The sequence below is a fragment of the Podarcis filfolensis genome (assembly GCF_964270895.1).
Source record: "Podarcis filfolensis genome assembly, chromosome: 8".
Lineage (NCBI taxonomy): Eukaryota > Metazoa > Chordata > Lepidosauria > Squamata > Lacertidae > Podarcis > Podarcis filfolensis.
The window spans coordinates 52,180,015-52,205,829 of NC_139611.1; the positions used below are offsets into that span (position 1 = coordinate 52,180,015).

The 25,815-nt window shown below is 45.4% G+C and overlaps 2 protein-coding genes across 7 annotated transcripts in view; one reads left to right on the forward strand and one right to left on the reverse strand.

The window, feature by feature from the left end:
• The window catches only part of KCTD19 (potassium channel tetramerization domain containing 19), a gene marked incomplete at its 5' end in the record, with an annotated part of 21,003 nt that extends 18,975 nt beyond the window's left edge, over nucleotides 1-2,028 (reverse strand). Inside the window, 2 exons of one of the 3 annotated variants that reach the window (XM_083624872.1) lie at nucleotides 604-909; nucleotides 1,886-2,028. In XM_083624872.1, the coding sequence (XP_083480998.1) occupies nucleotides 604-633 (30 nt within the window). Of the gene's footprint in view, nucleotides 1-603; nucleotides 910-1,275; nucleotides 1,462-1,537; nucleotides 1,680-1,885 lie in introns of those variants that run through there. The other 2 variants (XM_083624873.1, XM_083624871.1) reach the window with 2 other exon arrangements.
• On the forward strand, nucleotides 1,421-25,478 carry LRRC36 (leucine rich repeat containing 36). Of its 4 annotated transcripts, XM_083624912.1 has the most exons (13): nucleotides 1,421-1,529; nucleotides 3,159-3,281; nucleotides 11,702-11,795; nucleotides 11,902-11,987; nucleotides 14,927-15,051; nucleotides 15,778-15,829; nucleotides 16,674-17,150; nucleotides 19,031-19,260; nucleotides 20,457-20,619; nucleotides 22,238-22,416; nucleotides 23,281-23,398; nucleotides 24,301-24,415; nucleotides 25,185-25,478. In XM_083624912.1, the coding sequence occupies exons 4-13, from the start codon at nucleotides 11,912-11,914 to the stop codon at nucleotides 25,384-25,386; spliced, it is 1,737 nt and encodes a 578-aa protein (XP_083481038.1). In that variant the 5' UTR covers nucleotides 1,421-1,529; nucleotides 3,159-3,281; nucleotides 11,702-11,795; nucleotides 11,902-11,911; the 3' UTR covers nucleotides 25,387-25,478. The 4 variants fall into 4 exon arrangements, with proteins under 4 accessions (XP_083481038.1, XP_083481039.1, XP_083481037.1 ...); XM_083624913.1 differs by lacking the exons at nucleotides 1,421-1,529; nucleotides 3,159-3,281 and adding an exon at nucleotides 8,367-8,509; XM_083624911.1 differs by lacking the exons at nucleotides 1,421-1,529; nucleotides 3,159-3,281 and adding an exon at nucleotides 8,849-9,044.
• Nucleotides 25,479-25,815: the final 337 nt, after the last annotated feature.

Genomic DNA, 25,815 nt, shown 5'->3' on the forward strand with positions numbered 1-25,815 from the left:
TGAACCACGGCTTGGCTTGAGGGAGGCCTCTCTCCTCTTGAATGCAGATTCCTTCCTTTGTATTCTGCTTGTCATTCATCACACTCTACCCAGACATGCAAATTGGCAAACCCAGTTAACACTAGCCACCAAACCAGGGTGTACAAACTCACATTGGGATTCAAATCATGAATGTGAGGAAAATTATTAGCTGTAGCTTGCCAGTCCAGAAGCCACAGCAGCTTATGGCTGGCAAAAAACAGGTAGTGGGAAAGAACCCAGTTGTAAGATGAAGCTGGGAGCACATGAGTTCTCATAGAGCTCCCACATTCTAAGCCCATGCTTAAGCCTAACTTGAGCTGTTGTCTGCTTTGGCTTCTAATTCTGCCAAGGTTTTTGTACAACTGACACAGGCACTTGCTTTCCCAGCCAGACGGAGCTGCACAACCATCCCTATAAAGTGTTCCCCAGTCCAAAAAGGACAGTTCCAGGGCAGCCAAAGAAGAAACTACTGTTGTGAAAGTTGTCCCATTAAACTGGGCTCTAACTTATCAGCCTTTTGACAGCTTACATCTTATTTGGTCAATAGAGCATGTTCTCAACCACAGCCAGGAAAGGCAGTACCTGCAATAGTGGGGTCAGCTGCAAAAGCATGGCCTGCTCGTACAGCAAATTCAGTTCAGCACAGCTGGAGAAGGACAGCTTGGAGGTGTGCAGGTAATAGTGGACGTGCCTGAAGGTGTAACCATCTCTGTCAATGAACAGGCGCACATTTTCATTCTGAGTCAAAGCCGAAACCTCTTTCCAGATCAGAGAGTCTGGAAACTGGGCGATTTTGCTTTTGGGAACTGAGAAGCACCAGCCTCCGACATTCAGGTGAATCAGCTCTTCCTCAGAAGATTCAGCTTCAGAAACTATTTCTGATTCTTCCTAATTGAAAGGTGGGGGAGAAATCAGTACAAGCTCAGAGCAGATCCTAAGCCTTTAAAATAACCAGACCCGTGAATTCCCCTCCCCCACCCACTCTTTTAAAATCTATGTTAAAAAGAAGCCTCTCCGATAATGCTTCGGATCCGAGGATGCTGTCGAGTGCGGGGCAAGGAAGGATGCATGCTCCCCAGCTGCACATGCTCAGAGACGCTCTTTCCCGGCGCTGGAAAAAAGGCGGAGAGCGCGCTCCGTGTGGGGGCGTGTGTAGAGGGAGACCTCCCTCGCCCCCGGTTCCAGCCCCGCACAGGGGGCCCATTTGGGGTTTCCGCTCTCTCTGTCCTGCTCTTGTGAGGGGATCCCCTTTACCATGTTGCTGGGCAGGCGGAGGGAGGGGCGGAGGACCATCCTGAGGGGACGGGGCAGAGCGCCCAGCAGGGCAAAGCAAAGGCCGGGCGACGGCGGCCGCTCAACGGCCTCCTTGGCTCGCGGCCTTCCGCCGCCGCCGCCGCGCGGTGTTTGCCCGGGTTGCCAGGCAACGCGCGGCGGCCTCATGGCGGTAGCGGTGCCGCTGAGCGAGGCCTGGATTCGCCGGCAGCCGGCTCTGCGGGGGCTACAGCCAGGTACTGACCGCCAGCTAGCGAGAGGGCTGGCCGGGGGCGCGCGCGAAGGGGCCTCCTCGCTCGGTCTCCCAAAGGAGCGCCCCCCCCAGCGCCGCCATGGGGCAGCCTCCCCGGCCGGCCGACCACGGCTACTTTTAGGCCCAGCCAAGCTCAAGCCTATCTCCAAGGCTCGCTGCTTCCAGAGTTAAGGGACCCTTCGGTCACCGGGTGTGGACATTCTGCACATGCTCAGGGGCGCTCCTTTTCATAGTCTGGCACAGTCCACGACTTCATTAGAGCATTTGGACGTTTCCAGGGAAGGCTGGCCGGTCGGGAGGGTAGTAGGCATGTGTGAAACAGAACTAATTCCCCTGAACTTTTGTTCCATGCGGAACGGCTCCCTTTTTTTCCCTGGCTTCTTCTCTTGTCCCTCCGCCCTGGCGAAAACTTCTCGCTATAAGTACGCGAGGAGAGTGGAAAGTACTCCGCGGTGGGGGCCTCAAGAGGAGGACTCAGAGGGGGACTGAGTGGGGGAGGGGCTTCTTTCGGGGACGGTGGTGGTGCGGGGTGCTGGTCCTTGGGACAGGGCAGCCAAAGTACCTTGCTGAGTAGCACGAGGCCACTTCAGGGATTTTTCTGCAGTTCGGGTGCACTGAAGCAAAATCAGGCTAGGATGAAGCAGTAGCTTTGTTTTGTTGTGAGGGGATCTTACATAAAAAGGGAGATCCCACGAGCCTTTTACAGCTTTCTGCCCTTGGCACCAGGTTGGGGAATTTAATATTGTTAAACCTATAGCAGCAAATTCAGTGCTGCCTTAAGTCCACTCTGAATGTGTTGGGCAGATTGCCTGCCTCTCTTTTTATATGTTTTAATACTATTTATAACACACTCTTCTCTCTCAAAGCAGCCAGTCAAAGCAGCTAATAAAAGTATTAAAAAGAAAACAAAGATAAATCTTTTTTTAAAGAAAGAAAGAAAGAAAATGCTAGATAGTTTGTGTTTACACTCAAGAGAGTGGAATCTGATTTGAAAGAATTGCTTCTCATTTTCTAAATGCTTATTAGAGGCAGATTTAGGGAGTTTGACCAGTTCGTTCACACGGTGCAGAGCCTAGGGGGCGCTGCAACTATTATTTCGAATGGTGCGGAGGAGGTACTAAATTAAATATTGAGACCCCAAGGTCCTCTGCTGTTCTCATCCAAACCATCTTTGCCTCTAGATAAACTGGTTCTGCAGGTTTTGAATGGTTACAAAAACCTGTTTGATTAGAGGCAACAGTGCATAAAAAGATGTTTGTGCACCATGGGAGCTCTTCTAAAAGTATTTTCTCTATCCTAAGAGATCCTCCTTTGAAATGCTGCTTACGACTTGTGTCTCTTGAGAGTTATTTCTTTAATTTTTTTCAGTTTAGTTCCAGTTTGCACTATTGTTTTCTGCCACAGTGGGGTTTAGGGGTTGCAGCTTAATAGGACCCATACCTGTGGATGACAGCAACATATTTTACATCTAACCCCCCCCCACACATAGTCAGAATATACAAAGCTAAAAGAAATCAGATAGACAAATTTTCTGATATGTGAAAAACTGCAGTTTAAGAACTGTAGGAAAGACCAAAATACATTTACAAGTTGCCATTTTTTTCCAGAACAGGTGGAGTCCATCTCTCTGCAGGGAACCCATGCAGCCAAAATTGTCTCTCTTGGAGATGGCCTGAAAGCCTTTAAAAACCTTCAGTCCTTAGATTTGTCAAAGAACCTGCTTGCTTGTCTAGAGGTGAGTTCTGCGGCCTTTCATGGTTGCTTCAGGATAATCTATTGAGAGATTAGCTCTTCTTTGCCAAAAGCCAGAGCCTGAGATGCCCCTGAACTGTGAAGCCGGTAATTGTGGTGATGAATGATTCTTGTTTCCCAAGTGGAGGAGCTTGGTATTAGTAAGAGGCATCTCACCCAAATCCTTTCCTGCCTTCACATGTCTAATATGGCGTGCTAGCAGCTCAGTCTTGGAAGTGATATATACCTAGACTGTAGGCTGCAATCCTAAACCTGCTTACCTGGGAGTAAGACCCAATGAATTTAGTGGGCCTTATGGCTGCATGTTGGGAAAGATGGAGGGCACAAGGAGAAGGGGACGACAGAGGACGAGATGGCTGGATATTGGACAGTGTTCTCGAAGCTACAAACATGAGCCTAACCAAACTGCGGGAGGCAGTGGAAGACAGGAGTGCCTGGCGTGCTTTGGTCCATGGGGTCACGAAGAGTCGGACACGACTAATAATAATAATAATAATAATAATAATAATAATAATAATTTTTTTTTTATTTATATCCCGCCCTCCCCAGCCGAAGCTGGGCTCAGGGCGGCTAACAACAATCAAATAATCAAACAATCAAATAATCAAACATTCTAAAAATATTTCATTATAAAAATTAATTAAAATCAAGTTGATGGCAACCATTAAGCAAAATTCTGTGCAGGTTGCCAGAGGAGGGAGTCAGGCTGCGCCCTGACCAAAGGCCTGGTGGAACAACTCTGTCTTGCAGGCCCTGCGGAAAGATGTCAGGTCCCGCAGGGCCCTAGTCTCTTGTGACAGAGCGTTCCACCAGATTGGAGCCGCAGCCGAGAAGGCCCTGGCTCTAGTTGAGGCCAGCCTAACCTCTCTGAGGCCTGGGACCTTCAGGGTGTTTTTATTTGCAGACCGTAGGTTTCTCTGTGGGGCATACCAGGAGAGGCGGTCCCGTAGGTACGAAGGTCCTAGGCCGTATAGGGCTTTAAAGGTTAAAACCAGCACCTTAAACCTGATCCTGTACTCCACCGGGAGCCAGTGCAGCTGGTATAGCACCGGATGAATGTGGTCTCGCAGCGAAGACCCCATAAGGAGTCTCGCCGCAGCATTCTGCACCCGCTGGAGTTTCTGGGTCAGTCTCAAGGGCAGCCCCACGTAGAGCGAGTTACAATAATCCAGTCTGGAGGTGACCGTCGCATGGATCACAGTGGCTAGGTCAGGGCGAGAGAGATAAGGGGCCAACTGCTTAGCTTGGCGGAGATGAAAAAATGCCGCCTTTGTTATAGCTGTAATCTGCGCCTCCATCGAGAGGGAGGTATCGAAGATTACACCCAAACTCTTAACGGACGGTGCTGGCACTAATTGCACCCCCGCAAGAGATGGGAGTTGCCCCCTCAATCCCATATCGTCCCGTCCCAGCCAGAGGACCTCTGTCTTCGAAGGATTTAACTTCAACCAGCTCCCACGTAACCATCCAGCCACCGCTTCCAGACATCTGGTCAGTGTGTCTGGGGCCGAGTCAGGATGGCCATCCATCAACAGATAGAGTTGGGTGTCATCGGCATACTGATGGCAACCCAGCCCAAAACTCCGGACAAGCTGGGCGAGTTGCCGCTAAACAACTAAACGACTAAACAACAAAAATGCTTGTACAACTTAAACTCACACAGGGACAAGCAAAGGAGAACGCCTTCACCCCAGTGTGGCTCCCCTTTATCACATATACACCCCACAAGACAGTGTCCTATCCACCACACCCCACAACAACATACAAATCAATATGGCTAATCTGACCCAACAACACCCCCCCACACATGCAAACATACCACATTGCAATCAACAGAACACAACCAACTAAGCTCTGGATCCGCTAATATTTTGTACCACCACCAAAAATAGATATATAAATAAATAACTCACATGACGCTGACACAAAAACCCTGAACAAACACTATGCAACAGAATGAAAAATCATTATCTCCCCATCTCTCTCCCCCCCCTTCCCCCCCAGCCACATAATGTCTATGTCAACAGTGTCTCATACTGAATGTAAATGAACTGTGAAAAAGACTCTATGAATTGATAGTGGAGACACCATATGTTCTTTTTTGTTGCACAATAAAATCTTTAATAAAAATATAATTTAAACAACGAAACAAAAAAACTTTGTTAAAATGTGCTTTGGAGCAGTTCTCCTAACTTCTGGTTTGGAGTAACTGTCAGTATGGCAATAGTTTCTTTGAATAAACTGGGTTCCTACCAGGAAGCTCAGCTTGCATATCTGTCTTGGATTTCTTTCTTTAAGGTTTTATTCCCTCACCTGGGCATGAACCATTGGGAGGTGGTTTAGAAGCAAATCTCTAGTACAATGCTAAGAACAGAGATGCAGCTCTGTGCTGGCTTCCTTGTGTTTTCCAGCACAATTCAAGATTGTACCAACCTTTTACAGTTATTTGAAAATGTTGACAATATGTGGAAATATAAAGGCAATTATGCAGATATTATATATTTTGAAGGAAGGGCCACAGCTTCGTGGCAGAGCAGCTGTTTTGCATGCAGAAGGTCTCAGGTTCAATTCATGGCATCTCCAGGTAGGGCTGGGAATGTTCCTTGCCTGAAACCCTGAAGATTTTCTGCCAGCCACTGTAGACAGCACTGACCTAGACAGACCAAGACTCAGTATGTGTTCCTATATACTTCCAAAACACTTCTGACAAGAGTCTTTCTCTTAAGCCAATTTACCAGTTGCAGAATTGTGTGTTCTCTTATGGCTCAATAACTGGTTTAATACCAGGAAGCAGATGGTAGGAAAACGTTTATCTTTTGCACAATAGTGCAATATTTGAAATTTTTAAAGGTAAAAATAATATGCAAATGTTCATAAATAAATAAAAGAATGCAATGTGGCTTCTGAAGGCTGGAGCTGGTGCCTGTGATGAGGCTGGAGTTAATGCTAAGGCTATAGTTTGGCTCTCCAGGTATTGTGAACTGCCTTGAGATTTTTGGATGAAGGGCAGAATATAAATTTAATAAATAATAAAATATATTTGGACTCAAAGGTGGGTGTACAGCAGTATAGTGGGGTTGCAATAAGAGTTTTCTGAGCCACAGAAAAAGCCAGAGGTAGAGGTGGGTGGGCAAGTCAAGAGAGAAGGCAAAAGACAGAGGCATCTCCAAGGAAGAGTGTGAGGGACTAATGTGATGGAGGGATAGACTCTGTCCTCAGACCTGCTCTGGAGGCTGTTAGGTCTAGGAGCAAGGGACAAAGAGTGGTGCTGAGCCCTGCCTGCCCTCTGGCACAAGAGGGGTCTAAGAATACTCTGGAGGGTTTGTTCCTGTGGAGAGTACCACAGGGCTATTTAATTTATTCACAAATAATCTGGAGGTACAGGAGGCTTACTTTCCACATTAAGTGACAGTGTGAATGAGCTCATAGTCATTTAGAATGACGAAAATGCAAGCAGATTGTGAGAAACACCAAAAGAGCTCTCCAAACCAGTGTTTCCCAGCTGGGGCCATATGGCCTCCTGGGCCCCTCTAGGATATTCCAAGGGGGGCACAGGTGAAAATTGCGTAAATGGGGGGACCACAGCACGAGGTTACAGGGCCACAGAGGGAAGTGAGAAGTGAAGGAATATATATATCTACTTGGACAACCACAAGAGGGTAAGAGGGCAGCTCACCAGGGCTTAGCACTCTTTTTTGCCATATGCATTTTCTTGGAGCAGTCCTGGTTTGTTTCCCGCAGGAGAGGGTGATCGCTGAGGCTCCTGTTTTGACTGGTAGAGCCCGCGATCCAGAACCCCCAGGTCAGTGCTGGGTTGGGGTGGCACTGAGTAGGGCTGGGAGATCTGGAGCTGCTTGTTGTTGTCACCACTGCTAGGCCCAGTGGCAGTCTGGGCCCGACTCTGCAAGGTGCAGGGTGCAATCCACTCCAGCACCTAGTGGATCAGGGCTTTCAGATGTTGCCAAGGGGCACAGGGCCTGTTGGCAGCATAGGCCCAGCTCTGCAAGGTGTGGGGTGGAAATCCACTCCAGTGCCTAGCCAAGCAGGGTCGTCTGGTGCTGCTGACCTGCATCTAGTAAATAGCTAAGTATTTACTCAGAAGAAGGCTGCACTGAGTTCAGTGGGCCTTACTTCCAGGTAAGGGTTTGTGGGGCTATAGTGTTTTATCTAGGCAGCTAGGGCTCCCTGAGATGACAATATCTTTTTATTTTTATTTTAATTCTCCCATATATACAGAACTCCCTATGTGTCTTTTGGACTGTATTTGTAGGTTTTCCCCTCTGTGTCAAATAATTGGGGTCAAACAAATGTTGTTTACTTTTTTATAATACATGGAAGATGGATCTCCCTCTGAAGGTTCTGAACTCTCCTTCCTTGGAGTTTTCTAAGTGAAGGTTGAATGCTGGTCTCGCAGGGCCCACATTTCCCGTTGCTGCCTCACACTGGTCTGGCCTCATATATTGCCCATCTTTAGCACCACACTGGAATGCTGTGTGGGTCTGATCACACCCTTTTGATAAAGGACAGCATAGAGTTGGAAAAGGTCTAGAAAAGATCAACCAATTTGTTCAGGCAGATAACGTATATTCTCAAGAGGAAAGCCTTAAGCATTTGGAGGCATTTAGTGTCAAAGAAGATAACTGTGATAGGCCTGATGGAGGTTTATAAAACTATGCATGTTATGGAGAAAATGCACGCTCTCCCCCACTTCCAATGTATTACTCGCTCAGTTGGTGAGATCAAGTTCAGTGCTTAAAGAAACATTTTATTTTCAAATTGCAACCTTGTCTTTTTCTCCATGCAGGGTCTTGAGTATTTACAGTTGTTACAACATCTGAATTTGTACTATAATCATGTTTCATCCTTGCTGGAAGTTGCCCGCCTTCAAGCGTTGCCTCTCCTTAGAGAGCTGGACCTGCGTCTCAACCCTGTAACCAGGAAGGAATCTGATTATAGACTGTTCACTGTGTACAGATTACAAGCTCTGGAGATGCTAGGTGAGAGATGAAGCAAGGAGGGACAGTAGAGGTCATTTCTATGATGCTGGCATAAGGGCAAAGCTTGTCACTGTTCCAATTGTTTACTCAAACATTGCAGTCATGGCTTCAGCCAGTAACTACAAGTAGCTCTGCCCCCCAGTCTCATGGGGAGCTACGTCGATGGTCAGGATACCAATCCCAAATTCTCTTTCCTGACCAACAGATGAGGCAGGTGAGAGTGCATTGCCCCCATAAATTTAAAGTAGATGGGGAACTCTCTCACACACCCCGCCCGCACCACTGCTTGTGGATCCTATCTGCCTCTAAAACATTGCCTAGACACCCACCCCTCCATGGTCTGACACCGTAGTTTGAGAACCTCTGCTTAATACTATTTTAGCAGTCCTAGAACTGAGCCTTCCCCCTTTTCTTCATGACCCTGTGCACTGTTTCTAGGGAGTGCGCCCATGAAAGGGTGTGTGTTTGTGGCTGTACTGTGTACTAAGGGCTTTGCCTTCTGTTGCTATGGAGAAGCACATTATGCTGTCACAAATCTTTGCCTCACTGAATCTTCCATTTTACTTGTGCTCACTTTGGATAGTTAGATTAGTCAGTAGTCTGATGTTTTTGACTGAAAACCGCAGGTCCCTAGAGTTTAAGATTAGACTGAGCTCCTGCTATAGACCTTTTGTTTTCCTCCAGATGCTACCTGTCATGCATGGTGTATCTTCTTGAAGAACAACCAATCTTGATACAAAGACTGGAAGGTGTGGTGGAGTAAGTTTGGAGAGAGAGAACAGGGAAATGGTGACATATAGCCAACTGTTGCTTCTATATAATGAACTTAGAAAGCAAATTGGGAGCATCAACCATATTCTATACCTTGAACCGTAGCAAAATTCCAGTAAATGTTTGAGTTTTGATTCAGTGAATACCATGCCTTATTTCTAGTTTGCATCCATCTACCTTAAAATTGTCCTGCATCCTTCTTTGCAGTATTCTCAAGCATAGAATAGGGCTGGACAGAGCGGTACCTAGGAGTTGGTGAAACCGGCCTCCACCGGGGACGGTGTGTGTGTGGAAGCTGTTTGGGTGTGTGGGAAAAATCACCATTGGAGATTGACTGGGAGATGAAGTGGCACTAGCCTGCTTTTGGATCCTGCAGCACGGGGCAAGAGAGGGGAGAGAGGGCTTTAAAAATATGTCTACCCCCACCCTGCAGTAACTGCCTTTCAGTCAAACCTAGTGAGTTGGCAAAGCTCAGCAGTCACAGATCAGGACAGGCTGCTGCAATGATGAGCCCTAACAGCAGCCACTTTCTTTTGCTAGGAAGGTGTCAGACCAACTCTGTGAAATATATATGCCTGAGCAGAGTTGCAAATTTAGGCAGCAATATGAGAGTAAATCCTATTGAACTGAATGGGGCTTATTTCTGAGTAGGCCTGCAGAGAAATGTGCTGTTTGTCAGGTTTTTTTTGCATCAGAGATACAAGCCTTACCGTATTAAACAACATGTTCAACAACATACTGAATATATAGATTTGGGCTCATGTTGGGGAGGGACACATTACTTTGTCAGTATTTTGGACCGACGCTCACTGGAACATTTGCTTTTAAAAAATAAACTGCACCCCAAAATAGTTCAGTTAGCAAAGGATCTGGCCTGTGCTCCAGTCTACAAGGCTTACCAGAATTTTGAGTACTTGGGTTGTGTAAAATATAGTAATTTCTAATGTGGCTATTGCAGTAAAGTATTTTTTTATTCCTGAGGAGGATGTAATACAGCTCCTTGCCGAGGATGCAAGGGGCCCTAGGGCATCTCTGTGGCCAGATGCCCTGAGTTGTGTGAGTGTTGTCAATGTATTTCATGAACAATACTAGAATGCTGCTTATGAAAAGAGGCACAGAAGTGAGCAGAGATTGCCCTCGCATGTGGCATTCTAAACAAATGTTAGGCAATATGGTGCCTAAAACTGTGGCTTAGTTCATGTGTAGTGTTTATCCATGGTTTACTAAACTGTGGTTTATTTGATCACCCAAACCCTGGCCAGCAGCGTAACCATGGCTTGTTAACCACAAACCAACCACATTCATAAGCCATGGTTTGTTGTTGGATTACAAACCTTAGTTTATGCTAACTATTGCTTAACATTGCATATACGGTAAGAAAGACCTCTGTGTCTGTTCAACTTGCACATTTCACATTTGGAAGTTAGCTGTTGAAGGGAAAACAACACTCAATTCATCAGAACTGACACAGAACACAGAACAAACATAGTTTTATAGTTACATTAAAATAAAAAAATAGCATGTTCCAGCAATCTTTCTGCATTTTGGAAGTGTGTGTCTCATATATACAGAAACAGTCTTCATTCCATGCTTCTTCCTTCTTCCTTGGAATTGGTGGGTTTATGATGGGCCTGTTAGAGATTTCTGTATTTACTTGCAAGAACACAACTCCAAGGATTGGGTGAAATATGACTTTGTGGTGTTGTGAGCCGGTAGGGTGTAAAGCAGGGGTGCCCAAACTTTTTTAAAGAGGGCCACATTTGATGAAGTGAACATGCGTGAGCTTTTTTTAGGCTTGGAGGATTGAAGTTTTGAGCTTTTTAAAGGATTTAACCCCCAAAATTTTGAGCTTTTTTGGGGATTGAAGTTGCTGAGCTTTTCTTAGGATTTTAACCCAGGACATATACTGGCACAGGGGCCAGATTAAATTGACTGTCGGGCCGGATTAGGCCCCCAAAACAGACTTTGGACATACCAGGTGTAAAGCATAGGGAGACATGAGAGACCCAACTTGGGCATGGTTCATTGAATGGCCTTGGGCTAGTCACTCTGTTCTCTAAAACTCTTAGGAAATTACTGGACAGTGAGGATAAGCATTCCATAGTTTACAGGATAAACCTTATACTTGCTTACATCATGTGCTGAGTGAATTTGAACTGCTTGGTCCCATTTCTTTACTGCCTCATAAGTCCTTGGTGGGCTCTGCTGCCTAGTAATCAGATACCAAAGTAAATACTAAAAAGGAGGGCAGGATATATCACCTGAATAATCACATTATCAGATGAATTTTGTGGTACTTCTGTAATTCTGTTGCCCTTTGTAAGCTGATGTGATGCTGTAAAGTGGGATATTAGTATTCTAAACAAATGACACCAAGCCTACAGGCAGAAAAATAGCTGCCTGTCTCCATAATTTCTAGTGCTGCTGCTGCTGCCCTTTATTTCTGACACTTTGGTCCAGGAGAATTGTTATGGTCCTGTGGGCCAGATCTTTATCTGTCCCCACCTCTGCAGGCTAATTCTAACAGGTTGGTAGAGCAGCCCATCTGTCAATCACATGGCACCATTATGATTTCACATGATTGCTACCGTTCTTTGAAGCCAGTCATTGATCCTGCATGTCTTCTTCTTCATAGATGAAAGAACTATTAGGAAGCGTGAGAGAAAAGCTGCCCACCTGCATTTTAACCTCAGGAGCAAAGAGGATCCATTGGAAAAAGACGAGTCAAGGTATGGAAGTGGTCTGATGAAAAGTAACACTTTTGGATGGGAAAGGAGGTGCTTGATATTGAAGGTTACTTAATCCTAACATCGCCGTTGTTAAATTTACCTCAAGGGAAAATACAATGAGGAGTGAAGTGCTAGACCAAGAAAGCTTTGCAACATCCAGTATGAATACAGAGAGCAACAGGACACGTACTGGTAGGTTTTATGAGACAATCACACTGGGATTGGAAAACCTCAGTATGCTTAGCCTGAATATTTGATTGTGCTCATGTACATTATGTAGTGCTGCCCTTGTATCTGGTCTGGAAGCTGCCATTGTCCCTGACCTTTGACTCTGCCGACCCAGCATGCCCCTCTGCCAGAAGCCACAACAGAAGAGAGCTTTTGCCTCTTATGTCCTGCTTCTTCATGGAGGCTGCTGTGGAAAACAGAATGCTGGACTGGATGGGCCACTGGCCTGATCCAGTTGGGCTCTGATGAGTGACTGACTCTCCATGAGACATGCTTGGATATTGGCTGCTTTGAGCTTTACAAGGCATTCTTGCAATTGTGAGTGTGTCCACACTTTCCTTTTGCCCCGCTCTTTCTAGGCACAGTTCTGTGCTCTAAAGCTCAGTGTCTGGGCATTCTTCTTTTAGCCCCCCAGCTTTCCCTGTGAAAACACATGCTTTAAAGCTGACATGCAACAAATGGCCATTCAGGTTTTCACGGATTGCCAAAAGTAGGTTTTCATAGGGAAAACTCTGGAGTAAAAAAATGGTGCTTGGACAAAGAGCTTTAAAGCGTGGATCATGCTTGATCTCTCCTTTCTATAGCTAGTCTGTAAGTCCATATCCAGTGGGACGCGGGTGGCGCTGTGGGTTAAACCACAGAGCCTAGGACTTGCCGATCAGGAGGTTGGCGGTTCGAATGCCCGCGGCGGGGTGAGCTCCCGTTGCTCGGTCCCTGCTCCTGCCAACCTAGCAGTTCGAAAGCACGTCAAAGTGCAAGTAGATAAATAGGTACCGCTGTGGCGGGAAGGTAAACGGTGTTTCTGTGCGCTGCTCTGGTTCGCCAGAAGCAGCTTAGTCATGCTGGCCACATGACCCGGAAGCTGTACGCCGGCTCCCTCGGCCAGTAAAGCAAGATGAGCGCCGCAACCCCAGAGTCAGTCACGACTGGACCTAATGGTCAGGGGTCCCTTTACCTTTTTTTTAACTCCATATCTGACCTTTGTTTCACTCAGACTCTTGACTTGCCTTCCCTCCTTCTTTCCTAAGGAGGAAATGTGTGTGGCTGCAATTTGCTGGTGTTTGTTTCACCACAGATCCTAACCATCCCTTTTCCCTGAGGGGCAAAACTGTATATTGCTACAATGCCTTGAAGCAAAGATACCCTCAAGTGGGTAATCCCTTGATGTCATCTTCTCAAACAAATCCTTTCAAATGCATTTAGGGTCTTCAGATTTTCAGGTTATCAGAAAGCTTCTCTTACAGTGTTGCACAATTTATATTCTGTTTAAAGGTCAGGGAGAAGGGATTTAGATTTCTCACCCAAACTTACTCCCTTGTATTTTAAATCTTCTCATATCATGTAGGATATGGCCCGCCTTCAACTATTTTAACAGCTAGTAAGACACACACACACACACAAACACACACACACACACACGGTACAAAGGCCCCCATGTGTTTGCCCTACAATCTCCCTGGGTGATGTTGTCACTCCCAGGAGGAACTATGGTAGGATTATAAACATATGTGGCAGAGGAGTAGTGTGCATTAGCCACTTCAGATAGCTAGAACCTGTAAAAAAAAGGTGGGGAGAGAAGACAGCCCCCAGACTATTTTGTGAGCATTTTAAAGAAGTCCTGCATTCATGTGGATTCTAGAAAATCCTCACAGAAATGGGATTAAACTAATTTCCTGGTCAACACATGTAACATGGAAACGAACAGGTATACCGTATTTTTCGCTCTATAGGACGCACTTTTTCCCCTTCAAAAATGAAGGGGAAATGTGTGTGCGTCCTATGGAGCGAAGACGCCATACCCTGCAACCCTCTCCCGGCTGGAGAGGTAACGCGCGGCTATGGAGGCTCCTGCCATAGCCGCGCGTCACCTCTCCAGCCGGGAGAGCGTACACAGGGCTAAAGCAGCCCCCCGCGACCCTCTCCCGGCTGGAGAGGTGACGCGTGGCTATGGCAGGAGCCTCCATAGCCGCGCGTCACCTCTCTAGCCGGGAGAGCGCGTGCGGGGCTAAAAAAGCCATAGCCCCGCGACCCTCTCCCAGCTGGAGAAGTGACGCGTGACTATGGCAGCAGCCTCTCCGCTGCGCCTTTCCGCTGCTCCCTGACCTGCTCTTTGGGGCTGGTGGTGGGCTTCCCCCCGCCAGCCCCAAAGAGCAGGTCGAAAGGAACCTTCCAAGGTAGCCGCCTGAACGCACCTTAAACGGCACCTTGTTTTAGAGCGGGAAAACAAGAGGGGGAAAATTCTCTCACTCTCTGCGCAGCGCCTCCTGCCGCTTCGCTGAAGGGGCGCTGGGCAGAGAGCGGAAGAATTTTTTTTCCTTGTTCTCCCCCCTCTAAAACAAGGTGCGTCCTATTGTCCGGTGCGTCCTATGGTGCGAAAAATATGGTAATTAAGACTGTTCCATCCATCCCTAATTTGAACCAATGTTTTCTTTGTTTATTCCTTTGACTGTAATACTGTGGGGGGGGGTTAAATAACAAGAACTTATATTTGTGGGGTGATATTCTGATCTTTGATAGAACCCTTGGTTTTGGGAAATTGGGTTGGCAGATTTTTGAACCCAGCAGAGTTGTGACACTATTCTCCACTTAGATTTATCTCTCTACCCAGATTATACTTGATTTTTTTCTCTCTAACTCAGGAAGGTGTTGCAGTTATTTATTTTGGGAGTATTTTATGGTACATCTGAGCTCAGTGGTATATCTGGGAGCTATAAATGGGTTTAGTGCCCCACTGGGCTGCCAAGGCAAGGAAATGGATAAATGCCCCCTGAGGAGCTTCCTGTAAGAGCAAAACAAAAGGATGGACCTCAGCAGTCTGGAACACGTGGGTGTGTTTCATTCTGATTCTTCTGCAAACGAACAGTGGGTGCTCATCATTATTTCTCCTTATGAAACGAAATCAGGTACAAAGTATTCATCTCCTCGCCATATGTCATGCCATGATGAGAGAGACTCATTTCTAAAGACATCGCCTGTTTCTGTGTTGCCAACCAGCAAATTAACTAAAGGAAACAAGGACCAGATCCTGGTAAGTGGGCTTGATGAAGTCAAACAGAGGCAGGTGGCTTCTGCTGCTGTTTTGGGCAGCGCTTTGCTATGTTAAACTTCTGTGTCCTCTAACTGTACAGTTGCATCAGTGTCAGCAGTAGAAAGTTTTCAGGTGTTGTATGCATTGAGAGGGAAGCCTTTCCTTTTCAAAATTGTGGCAATCCCCCTGTTTATGTCCTTTCTTATATATAAAGCATGATAATGCCAAACCTACTCTTTTTGTCCATCCCATTTGTATCGGTTCATTAAATGACTAGAACATGTGTTCACATTTTGGGTTGTGCAACTAAGTGAAGTCAGTAAACTCCAGGCTAGTTCATAGACTAGAAGGAGAGAAACAGTAGGCCTATATGAGAGCTCATTGTCCTATACCTCATATCTCATGGTGCTTCCGGGGACAGTGGCATGATGGTAGTTTTATGAGTGTTTGCTACCACTTGCCTGTTGAAATGCCTAATTCTGCCCCAAGATCCATTTATAGCCTCTTAGTTGAAACATTCAGAAACATTTTGTGTGGGGAAAGAAAAGGGCCAAAATGAAAACCAGATGTGCTTCCACCCCCAGGCCTGGAGAAAGCAACTGAAATGCAAAATACTTAAAACAATGGTAAAGCAATGCCAAAAGCTGAGGTGAAAGACTGATTTTTCTGAAACAAATGAGTAACTCTTGCTATTGGACAGAATATTAACTTTGTAATGTCTTCCAGCTAGACAATGCAAATGCAAGACAGTTTCTGAGTCACAACTCTTTGGACAGAGGTGAGTGTTTTCCTTTTCCAACCTGATAAAAATCTGTGTGCATTCTCAGACTTTCGGGGTCAGATGACTCTCCTGATTCTGATATTTCTCTAAGGCCAGTTCTCACAAAAAAGCAGACAGAAAGTAGTAAAATCTATCCAGATTCTGCTGCTTGAGCCTGAAGATTTAATCAGTACATTAAAAAAAACACCTTGCATGTCAAGGTGAAGAAGGCTTCTGCCTCTGAGGTCCCCCCCCCCAAATGGGGACCCATACTCCATCATGTAAGTGTCCACTTGCCGTCTGAAGTGGAACAGTCCAAATATGGGCTTACCACCTACCTGCTCTTTCTGAATACTAGGCCTAAATCTAGATGAAAACTTGACTAGTTGAAGATTTGGGTGTTTCTTACAAGGTTTTATTTCAACTTATTGAGATGTTTTTTAGTTTGGTACAAAAATATAATTTACAGGATATGTTTTGAGTGATTGATGGGTTTTCTTTTTGCAACCATCAGTATAAATGGCAGGTGTATTGCTAATATTCTCCTCAACCACTAGAACTCCAGTTTTTTTGCTTGCTCAGCCTTTGCCTCAGAGCATGAAATAAACATCTGTCAACCCACATAATTTAATTTATAAATGGAACGTTATCTTAAGTGTGACTAAATTCACATCTCTTTCTTCCCAGCAAGGTTTATTAACCATGATTATCTTGTGATAAATGGAAACAACTCCTGATATGAATTTATGTAAACCACTTAGCGGGTTTTTTATTGAGCCATCTATGCTTCTTGTTGAATAAAAATATATTTAATGAATGAACAAGTGAATTGTAATGTCCTCCCTCTGCTTGTTGCTTGCAGAACAGAAACTCCGGTCTCCCACTGCCCTGCAGGCACAGACTTCCCTGCCCTCCCAGATGAAAAGCAGAGCTGTGTCTGGTAAGGGGAAGTTTCACGTGTCCTTTTCTGAAGGCTCATCTCTAGACTTCCTCTGTCCAGGAAAAAGAGAAACGGGAAATAGGAAAGTGGACATTCTTGACCTTGGCCGGGCTGCTTCTCCAACTAGGAGGCTGAGTCTGAGTGATGATGCAGGGAAGACCAACCTCAGGCCAGAGAGTTATGAGCACCTGTACCTCCCATCCTCTGCTAATCGCAGGGAGCTGGTGAAGAGGCTTCATGATGAGAGGAATGAGAAGACGGCAGCCGATGATGTTTATAATTACACCTCACAGTTTGCTAACGAAGTCCTGGCTCCTGCCCGGTCCTCATGTGGAGATTTCCTGGGACAGCACTCAGAAGCGGATGCAGACCATGCAAGTCCCTTAAAGCTCAACTCAGGTAAAGGCTGGCTTTATTGTCTTAGTTTTCAAGTCGTAACTTCTTCAGTCTTTCCTAACCTTTCTGAATGAGAGGAAATCTTGGTTTGGTTCTCTCCTGGTGACTCAAAATGTCAACTTTCTGCCACTATTAATAATATTTCTTAGCCTTCTCCTTTTGCAAAATACAGGTGGTCAACAGTATAATGAGCAGCCAGCTTCTGTTCACAAATTTCAGCTTCAAAAAAAGAGGCATGAAGGCAAAAACACTGAGAAATGGGCTTTCTCCTAAATTTCAGAATTCAGTGTACAGTGGTACCTCGGGTTAAGTACTTAATTCGTTCTGGAGGTCCGTTCTTAACCTGAAACTGTTCTTAACCTGAAGCACCACTTTAGCTAATGGGACCTCCTGCTGCTGCCGCGCCGCCGGAGCATGATTTCTGTTCTCATCCTGAAGCAAAGTTCTTAACCCCAGGTACTATTTCTGGGTTAGCGGAGTCTGTAACCTGAAGCATACGTAACCCAAGGTACCACTGTATTGTCAATAGTCAATAGCCGTAGAAGAGAAGATCATTACTCTATCTCTTCCACTTGGCTTAAAAGAGGCAGGCCTAAAGTGAGACTAGGAATGGGGGAGCAATCTGATTCCATTCTCAAACTTTATAAAGTACATTTTCTTGAAAACTAATAATTACAGCAAAGATTCTTGTTCCTCTATCTATTGAGTGCGTAACTGACTGTAGTTATGAGATTGATACTCAAATCTGGGAGTTGGGAGAAATACCCACAAAAGGGCGGAAAAACAGGGCACAAATGAATAGAGAGAACAAAGTTGATCTCACAACTGTTTCTGCTATGTTCAGCCCGTTCCCACGCTCCATTGGTAAAAGTATCCTGAGCTGCTCCATTGGGAAATGAATTTACAGCTCTTGTCACCACACATGCTTGGATTGAGCCCGCTCTTCCTAAGAATTTTCACACATGGTTGATGGTGTACTCTTTCTACCTGTAGGAGCATTTGAAAGGACTACTTTGTTACACCAAAGTTGCATGATGAACCGGCCTGTGCACAGCTTGTCTGAGGCCTGGAGTGGGAGTCTTGTTAGAATAAAATTATTATCATGACAGTGTTAAGTCCTAGCAGGGGGCCTCAGCCGGCTTAGCCCTCCAAGGCCCGGGGCAAGCATACTTGGTTGCCCCCTCCCCTGCACAGGTCTGATTGTGAACCATAGAAAGCATGGAGGATTTGGGCATGGCTACCAGAATTTTTGGATTTTGGTTGGCCTAAATTCTACTTTGGTTTCATTTGTTTTCGAGAGTTGGCCACAAGTGTAGAATTGATGGCTGCTTGCTTTCAATCTTGGTGGGAAATGGAAAAGGGGAGCTCACTGTGGGTGAGAAATAAAATTATGGGCATGCATGCCAGTGAGCTTGGTTCAACAGCCTAACTTGCTACCTTGTCCCCAGTGCTTTGGGTAAGCTAATCACCTTTTAAACAAATGCTGGATTAGTATTTATCTGTTTGTTTTGACACCTTTAAAAAAGTGTAAACTGTCTGAGGAATTGTGACACCAAGGGTAGTAGAAGAAGCAGTACTGTGTACAGTGACCTACAGACTTGCAGGATTTATTTTTTCAGACATCAACTCTGGAGAGATCATGCATTTAGATCAAGAGTGGGGAAGACAGGGTGTCTTCACTGTTATTCTTTGCTCTGTTACAGTGCTTGGATGCTTAGCCACTATGAAAATAATTCAGGCCCTTTTTGGGCTGGTGGAGGATAGAACTGGACTAATAGCCCACCTTCAAGATGGCTGGGAATTAAAGATGCCTTGTGACAAGTGTTAGCCTTTCTTTCCCATCTGCTAACTAAATAGTTCCTTTCTTTCATTCTTCAATTCAGCTTCTACAAGCTTTGGAGATTTCCTGTCAAAGCATCGTTCTTTGTTAAGTGAGGTGTCTCTTGGGAATTCACAATCGGCTACAGCCTTAACATCCGCATCCACATCCAGGAAAGGGCGAGACCCACCAGCCTGCCGATCTCTCAGTCCTTCAAGAATGGAGTTTAAGCATACCAGCAGCCAGCACACTCCAGTAACCCCCAAGCACTGTTTTAAAGAGCCAGTAACGGAGGTGAGTGCTTTGTTCTGGATCCTCTTTGTGGAGCAGGTAGAGCAGGGGAAGGATCATGGGGTGGTATGCTGCCTAATGAAGCATGTGTGGTATCTGTTCTTTAGCATGGCTGTGAGACATTTATGGGCATGCCTCAGATTGTTCTGAGTGACATTCATTTGCCCTTTCATCTGTTCCTCCCAGCCCCATTCTGCTGCAGTTGATTTCTTCAGCACAGTATAAACTTACCATTGTATCTCAGGGTGTTTCCAGACTTTCAGTATTTTGTGAGAGGGATTCAAACTCTTACTGGAACTTTAGGTTTGAGGAGCTAAAATGAGTCAGAATACTCTGTTGCCCTAGCCTAGTGCAACAAACCCACTTTAGAAAAACAACTCTTTCAAAAGTGTGTGGTTAATGAATGTTAAACAAGAAGCTTGCTCCCAGTGCCAGTCAGTTGGTTGGCATGAACAGTGTATCATCAAAGGTAATCACTGCAACCACTGGTCTGCCATTACAGCAACCTCCTTTGATCTTAGACTGGTATCAGTCACCTGACAACATTATGACATCAGGTGATTGACAAGTGAGCAGTTCTGCCAACCTGTCAGAGTTGGCCTGGGAGTGGGAGACATAGGCATCCAGCGCCGGATCCTGTTCCCCACTCTTACATACCTCATTATAAGGCCTTTCAAAAGGGGTGCCAAACAGTGGTTCCAGTTGTACCTTTCCCTCATGCTCAGGATATTGGGTGTCAAAGTGATGCTGATCCTGAATTGAACCTTTGTCCTGCTCTTCTGATTTCAAACAAGGACATAGCTCAGTGGCAAAAGATAGACACCAGATTCATATACTGAGGAGAGAGCCTAGATTAACTATAAAGTTCAGTTATAAAGACCGGGGACGGGACAAACCCAGTTTGATAAAAATTGGCAATGAGGCATGGCATATAACTAGTTATCAAGGCTGAGGGCTAGGCCTTGTGTTGTGTTAATTACGTAATAATAATAATATAATAATATAAAAATTCTAAGCTACAAAAACAACTGAAAAAACCAAGAAATTACGTGATTTATTTGAGAAACAAGTTGCCAGAAATTCTCTCCTACCCTCGAACTTTAATCCACCTCTTTAAATGTGCATAAATAAATTTTAGATGTTTGTCAGAATGCCTCCATATTTCCAGATGTAACAAATGTTACTTATGTGTTTTGTAGCTTCACTCCAGAGAGCATAGCAATATCCCTCTCCAGACATCAAGTATTGTCAGCAGCACTGAGAAACCATGTCTTCTTGTCACTGTCCTGCAGCAACTCCTGGATTTAGTGGATCGTTATTGGAACGGCTCTGGCTCCCTTTTTATCAATAAGGATTTCCTTGGTATGCTCTTCTAGGCTCAGGCTATGTGCCTAAAACTCCCACCACCCCTTTCTTTTCAGAGAAGGGAAGCAGACCACTTGCCAAGCATGTCACCAGGCAATATTCAGTGTCCTTGTTTGCTGTGCACATCACCAGACTATTTGCATCAGGGGTCACAAAGAATCCTATGCAATTCTTGTATTCTATGCAAGGCATGGGGACTTTGAAACAGGAAGAATACCTCTCAGGATGTGCAGAATGACTTTCCCTCATAACACAGGGACCTGATAACCAGGTCACATACACCTGGGCATTGGGGTAAACACTTTTAGGTAAACAGGATAACTCCCAGGCTAGCTAGAGGCTCAGCACCTCTTGTCTTTACTACCTCTAACCCTGAACTTGACTGGTGAGTGCCAACAGCATAGTAGCCAAAATTGGGCCATGTAGGATCAAACGCAAATTTTGGCTTTGTTTGGCCTGCTTAACTTGTTCTAATCTTCTCTTTTTTAGCATTCTTGTGACCATCATACCTCCTATCAGATGGATCTGCTTATTTCACCTACTGTATTTTCTTGAGTCTAACATGCCATCAAATCTAATGGGCACCTCAGTTTTCAGAACCTTGAAACCAAAATAAGTATTTGCTGGCAAATGTAAATGTGCCATCGAATCTAATGTGCACCTTAATTTGGCCAAGAAAGGTGAGCATTAGATTTGGGTAAATATGGCAATATTTCAAATTTAACTGTAGGGCAGATTCTTTCATCTTTAATGACTCAGCAACTCCTAGCCTAGTTACTAAACACTAGGCAAGACCAGCTCTGTTGATTTTTCTTTTTGCCTGAAGCAAATTCATTCAAGATATTACAACACCCAATGTATTTCTTACTTTAAGTAAACACTATGTAGATTACAGCAGTAATAGGTAGAGAGCACACCACCCAGATACTTTACTCCACAAAAAAATGCAGCTGTTCAGGGTTATGAGATGACCAGCCACTCTTATCTGAAAAACGCTGTGTTATGCAATACTCCCTTTACAGGCAAGTCTGAATTCATTAAAAATATAATGTAATTGACCTGCATGAAGGACTCTGCAACTTGAAAACAAAGACACTGAATGTACTTTTGTTACTCATTAAAAATCTTTTAATAAAAATGTATTTTTAAAAAGAAAAACCAGACCTCCAAGCAGATAAAATCCAGACTTATGTCCTCCGGTCACCACTCTGTAAAATACAGTATTGATAAGGCGAGTTAAAACCAATTAATACAAAATTAAAACTAACTTTAAAAGCTGAAAGCTACAGAGCAACCAGGATATACCAACATATTTTGGGGGATCCTGAAATTTGCAATAGTACAGAAAACCTTTAGAAGGGGAAAAAACACAAATGGAACGACAGCAACAACATCCAAAGCAGGTCACTGGGGACTGAGTATGCGCAGTAGCCAAAGAATGTGAACAACAGGGTCAGGAGAGGTGGGGTGGGGGTGGGGCTGACTGGGTTATCCTGAGACAGGGCAGGGCTGGTTGGCTGGAACCCTGATCAGGAGCAATATACACACTGCAACATTTGGCTGCAGGTCCCACTTATCATGTTTTAATCTGGTTTGTGCTTTTATTGTCTTGCAGCTCCAGCACGCGATTTGCTTGCATACTTGATGGCGGCTGCCCGTTCACAGCAGGATGTTTGCTCAGCCCGCAAAGCCGTGCTAGGCCCCAGCTCCTCAGGGTTCAGTTGCCAGCTTCCTAGGGAACAACCAAAGTATTCTCAGCAGCACTGCAGCAGTGCCATCGACAAGGCTATGAGGGTACGTGCTTTTCACCATTGCTTCCCTCTTCCTTCCTCGGTAAAGTGGAAGCAAACCTAGTTCTGTTTTATGAGAGAATCTTTAATTTTTTATCATTAAGATAACTTACTGTCCAGCTATCTGATAAGCCATGTGCGCAAGTCCGTGCTGCTGCTCTGAATTATGGAGCCGTCCAGCCCAGAGCCTGTGACTTATGTGGATCACCATGTGCCAGGGGTCAGGCAGTGGCTGAGAGCCCCCCTAGACTCAGAAGGATCCCTCCCTGACCCAGGCTGGCTGTGCCAGCACTTGTCACCCTCCATGCCAGCCCCGTCGGCTGCTATGCCACCTCCAAATGACAGAACAAGAAATGTCCACAGACCCCCAACACACTGGGGCCTCCTGCCATCTGACACTGAGCCTGAGCGCTTTGTATTTTTCTTTAAACACCAGAATGTGATGCAAAACCCACACAGCACAGCTTCCCTCTGGGTATCTGGGTAGCCTCCCACTGCCACACACTCTCATAAACAGTACCCTACAGCCTCTGGATTGCTCTCCCAGCAAACACAGGCCCTTACAGCACCTTCTTTGCAACCCAATATTCTCAAAACCTCTATACTCTCTTCATAGTCATGGGGGTTTTATGTTGCGGTTTCATTACATGCATTGCATCTGAATGCCAAAAAACAAACATTGCTTTATTTAGAAGGTCCCGGGCTGATTGGTGACGGGATGGTGTTGTCTTCAGAAATCTCTAGCCCTGCCTAAAGAAGAAACCTTCTTGATCTCACATGCGTGGCCACATATTTATGTCAGACCAACAGAGTCCCCTTTCCCCCTTGTTGAACTACCCTACCAACGCTTTCCTTCCCTCCCCAACAGAAGGTGGAAGAGAGTCAGAGCCCACCTTTCAAAGAAAGAGGCGTGGAAGGTGCTGGTGCTGCTGCTGCTGCCGTCACCTCCAGTTCCAGCTCCCATGGAATATATTCTCTCTCTTATGGTAAGTTCACTGGTAAAATACCAGAGCGATGTCTGACTGCATTTGTCAATGCTAGGACACTTCTACACTTGTGTTGAGGGAGGCTTTCACATAATCAGTCAGCCTAACTGCTGTTTCTACATGCGCCAGATGAATGAGAGATTGACTATCTCTCCTGCTCGAGTCAAGACTCGGGCTGGCGTTGAAGATCACAGGCACAAGCCCCTGCCCCAGTAAAATAGACAATGTCCCCCATAGGATGTTTCATTGTGCCATTTCCACCACCAGTGACCATTGCTACAGAGCTTGCCTGGGAGAACTTCCTCTCAGCTGGGGAAGGCAGATTAGTACCACAACATCCAGCCATGGGGGAGGGGTTTGGGGTGAAGCCAGAGAGATGCAAGATGACATAGAAGGATGGACAGGGTGACAAAGGAGCTGGAAGGAACCAGATTTTGAACCGTGCTGATAGCCATTAAGTTTACTGTACCTTCTTGGGCCAGTCACAAGGATTAAATAGGGGGCAGGAGGAATGAGGGCATGAGTTTATTGGAGGAAGGGCAGGCTATAAATAAAATAGTGTGTTGTTTTTTTAAAAAGATTAAAAGTGTTGATTAAAAACTAAACAGCAGTAGCAGCATCTGAACAATACAAAAGTACATTCGAAGTCTACAATACGGGTGGTAAAACAAAGTCTCCAAAGGGGTGCATGTTCCAGTTCAGTTTTCATACTATCTCTGTTCTTCTGCTGCGCCTAGATTCAGAATAAAATGGATACCCCAAAAAGCCATTTGAAAGACTTCAAATGATCATAGCTAGAATAATAGGTGGGGTTTCATGGGTCACTTTGCTCTGTACCTTTTCCCATGCCTTTGATCAAGCACAGCTCTAGCTTTGCTCATCCACTGATATTTTTCTCCTAGATGAGTTGTTAAGTAGAAATGAGCAGCTGAATGCCCAGGTGGACATCTTAACTTTTGAATTAAAGCAGCTTAAAAAGCAACAGGACACCATCAGTTTGCTGAAGGAGAGCCAAAGGTAAATTAAGTTTGGCAGTTCCATTTAGGGGAGGGGACGTAGGGCTGTCATTCCATTTTTTATCCCTCCCTTCCTAAAAGCAGCTCAGCATGGCATTTATGGTGCCCCCCCGCCACTTTTGTCATCACAACATCACTGTGAGGTGGGCTAATCTGAAAAAGTGACTAGTTGAGAGAGTCAGAGTCTCTTTCACAGTCACAGTGGGGATTGCAAATTTGATGTAGAGGGGAAGAAGAAAAGAGCATTGAAAGCAGATCCTGTCCTTTGCTGATGCTTGTGATAGACACCTTTCGGAGGGGAGAAAGAAAGCTGCTTTTTGTAAGCAAATGCAGCAGGCAGGACTTCTCCTGTGCTCTGCTGATGCTCACAAAAAGCACTTTTTATTTCTTCTTGCCTTGGCTGCTGTGCAGGGAAAACGCAAGAGGCAAAATCCTGGTTTGGCTGCAAGTACCTGTTTGCAAACCCAAGACAGGATTGAACCATGCCCTCCTGTCCATTAACTAATGCCATGAGCAATGTGACCTGGTTTATAGGGGGACATGGGTTATGGGACAATTAAACCCTCTAGTCAGGGTCAGGATTAGTCCCTATGCCGCATGTCCAATGATTGAAAATATCAAGTTGGAGACTTACAGGTTGGCAACTAATGAAACTCCTGTTTGAAGTACGTAGCTTTTCTTGTTGGTTTGAAAGTCCAAGAAAGCTAACTCATTCAGAGATGCTGGGCTCAGTCAAGGGTGGTCCCTGTTCATTGTTTCCTTCTTGCCAGGTCCCTTGTTTCCACAAACAACTTCCTTCTGCAGCAGCTGAATAAAGAACAAGAGCCTTCCGTAGGCAAAGCAGGCCGTCTTTCGGAGAAGATCCCTGATGCTCCTTGTCATGCCTCTTGCCCTGCGAGGACGTCCCATCGTGCTTCCCTCACCTCTCCCATTGCTTGGAATCCAGAAATGTTAAGCGGCTGTCCTCTCTGACAGAAAGCACAGAATCACTTTCTTCCCATGGTGACTGTCGTACAAATTATGCTTCATTTTCACATAGCCAATCAATCAATCTCTTTATTACAGGCAGTGACCAGTATTCTTCATTTTCACATAAGTATAGTATGAAAGCCTGTTGGCAGGTGTGCCTACTCTTTGCTGCTTTTATTGGTACCATTTCTTTGACTCCTCATGGCCCTAGGAGGGACTCACTGGAGTGTCCAGATGTGCTCTGAGGACATCCCAAAAGAGAAGCACCCACAAACATACTTATTTCACACACTCCAAGGCCAGGAAGAGAGTCCACAGCCTCCCTGCTCTACCTTTTTTCCTCAGGGACATTGGCTTCAGCTCCCATCTCCCAGTTTGTCCTCCATGCCTGAACCAAAGTCCAGCTTTCCAGTGGCCATCATACAGTGCCTA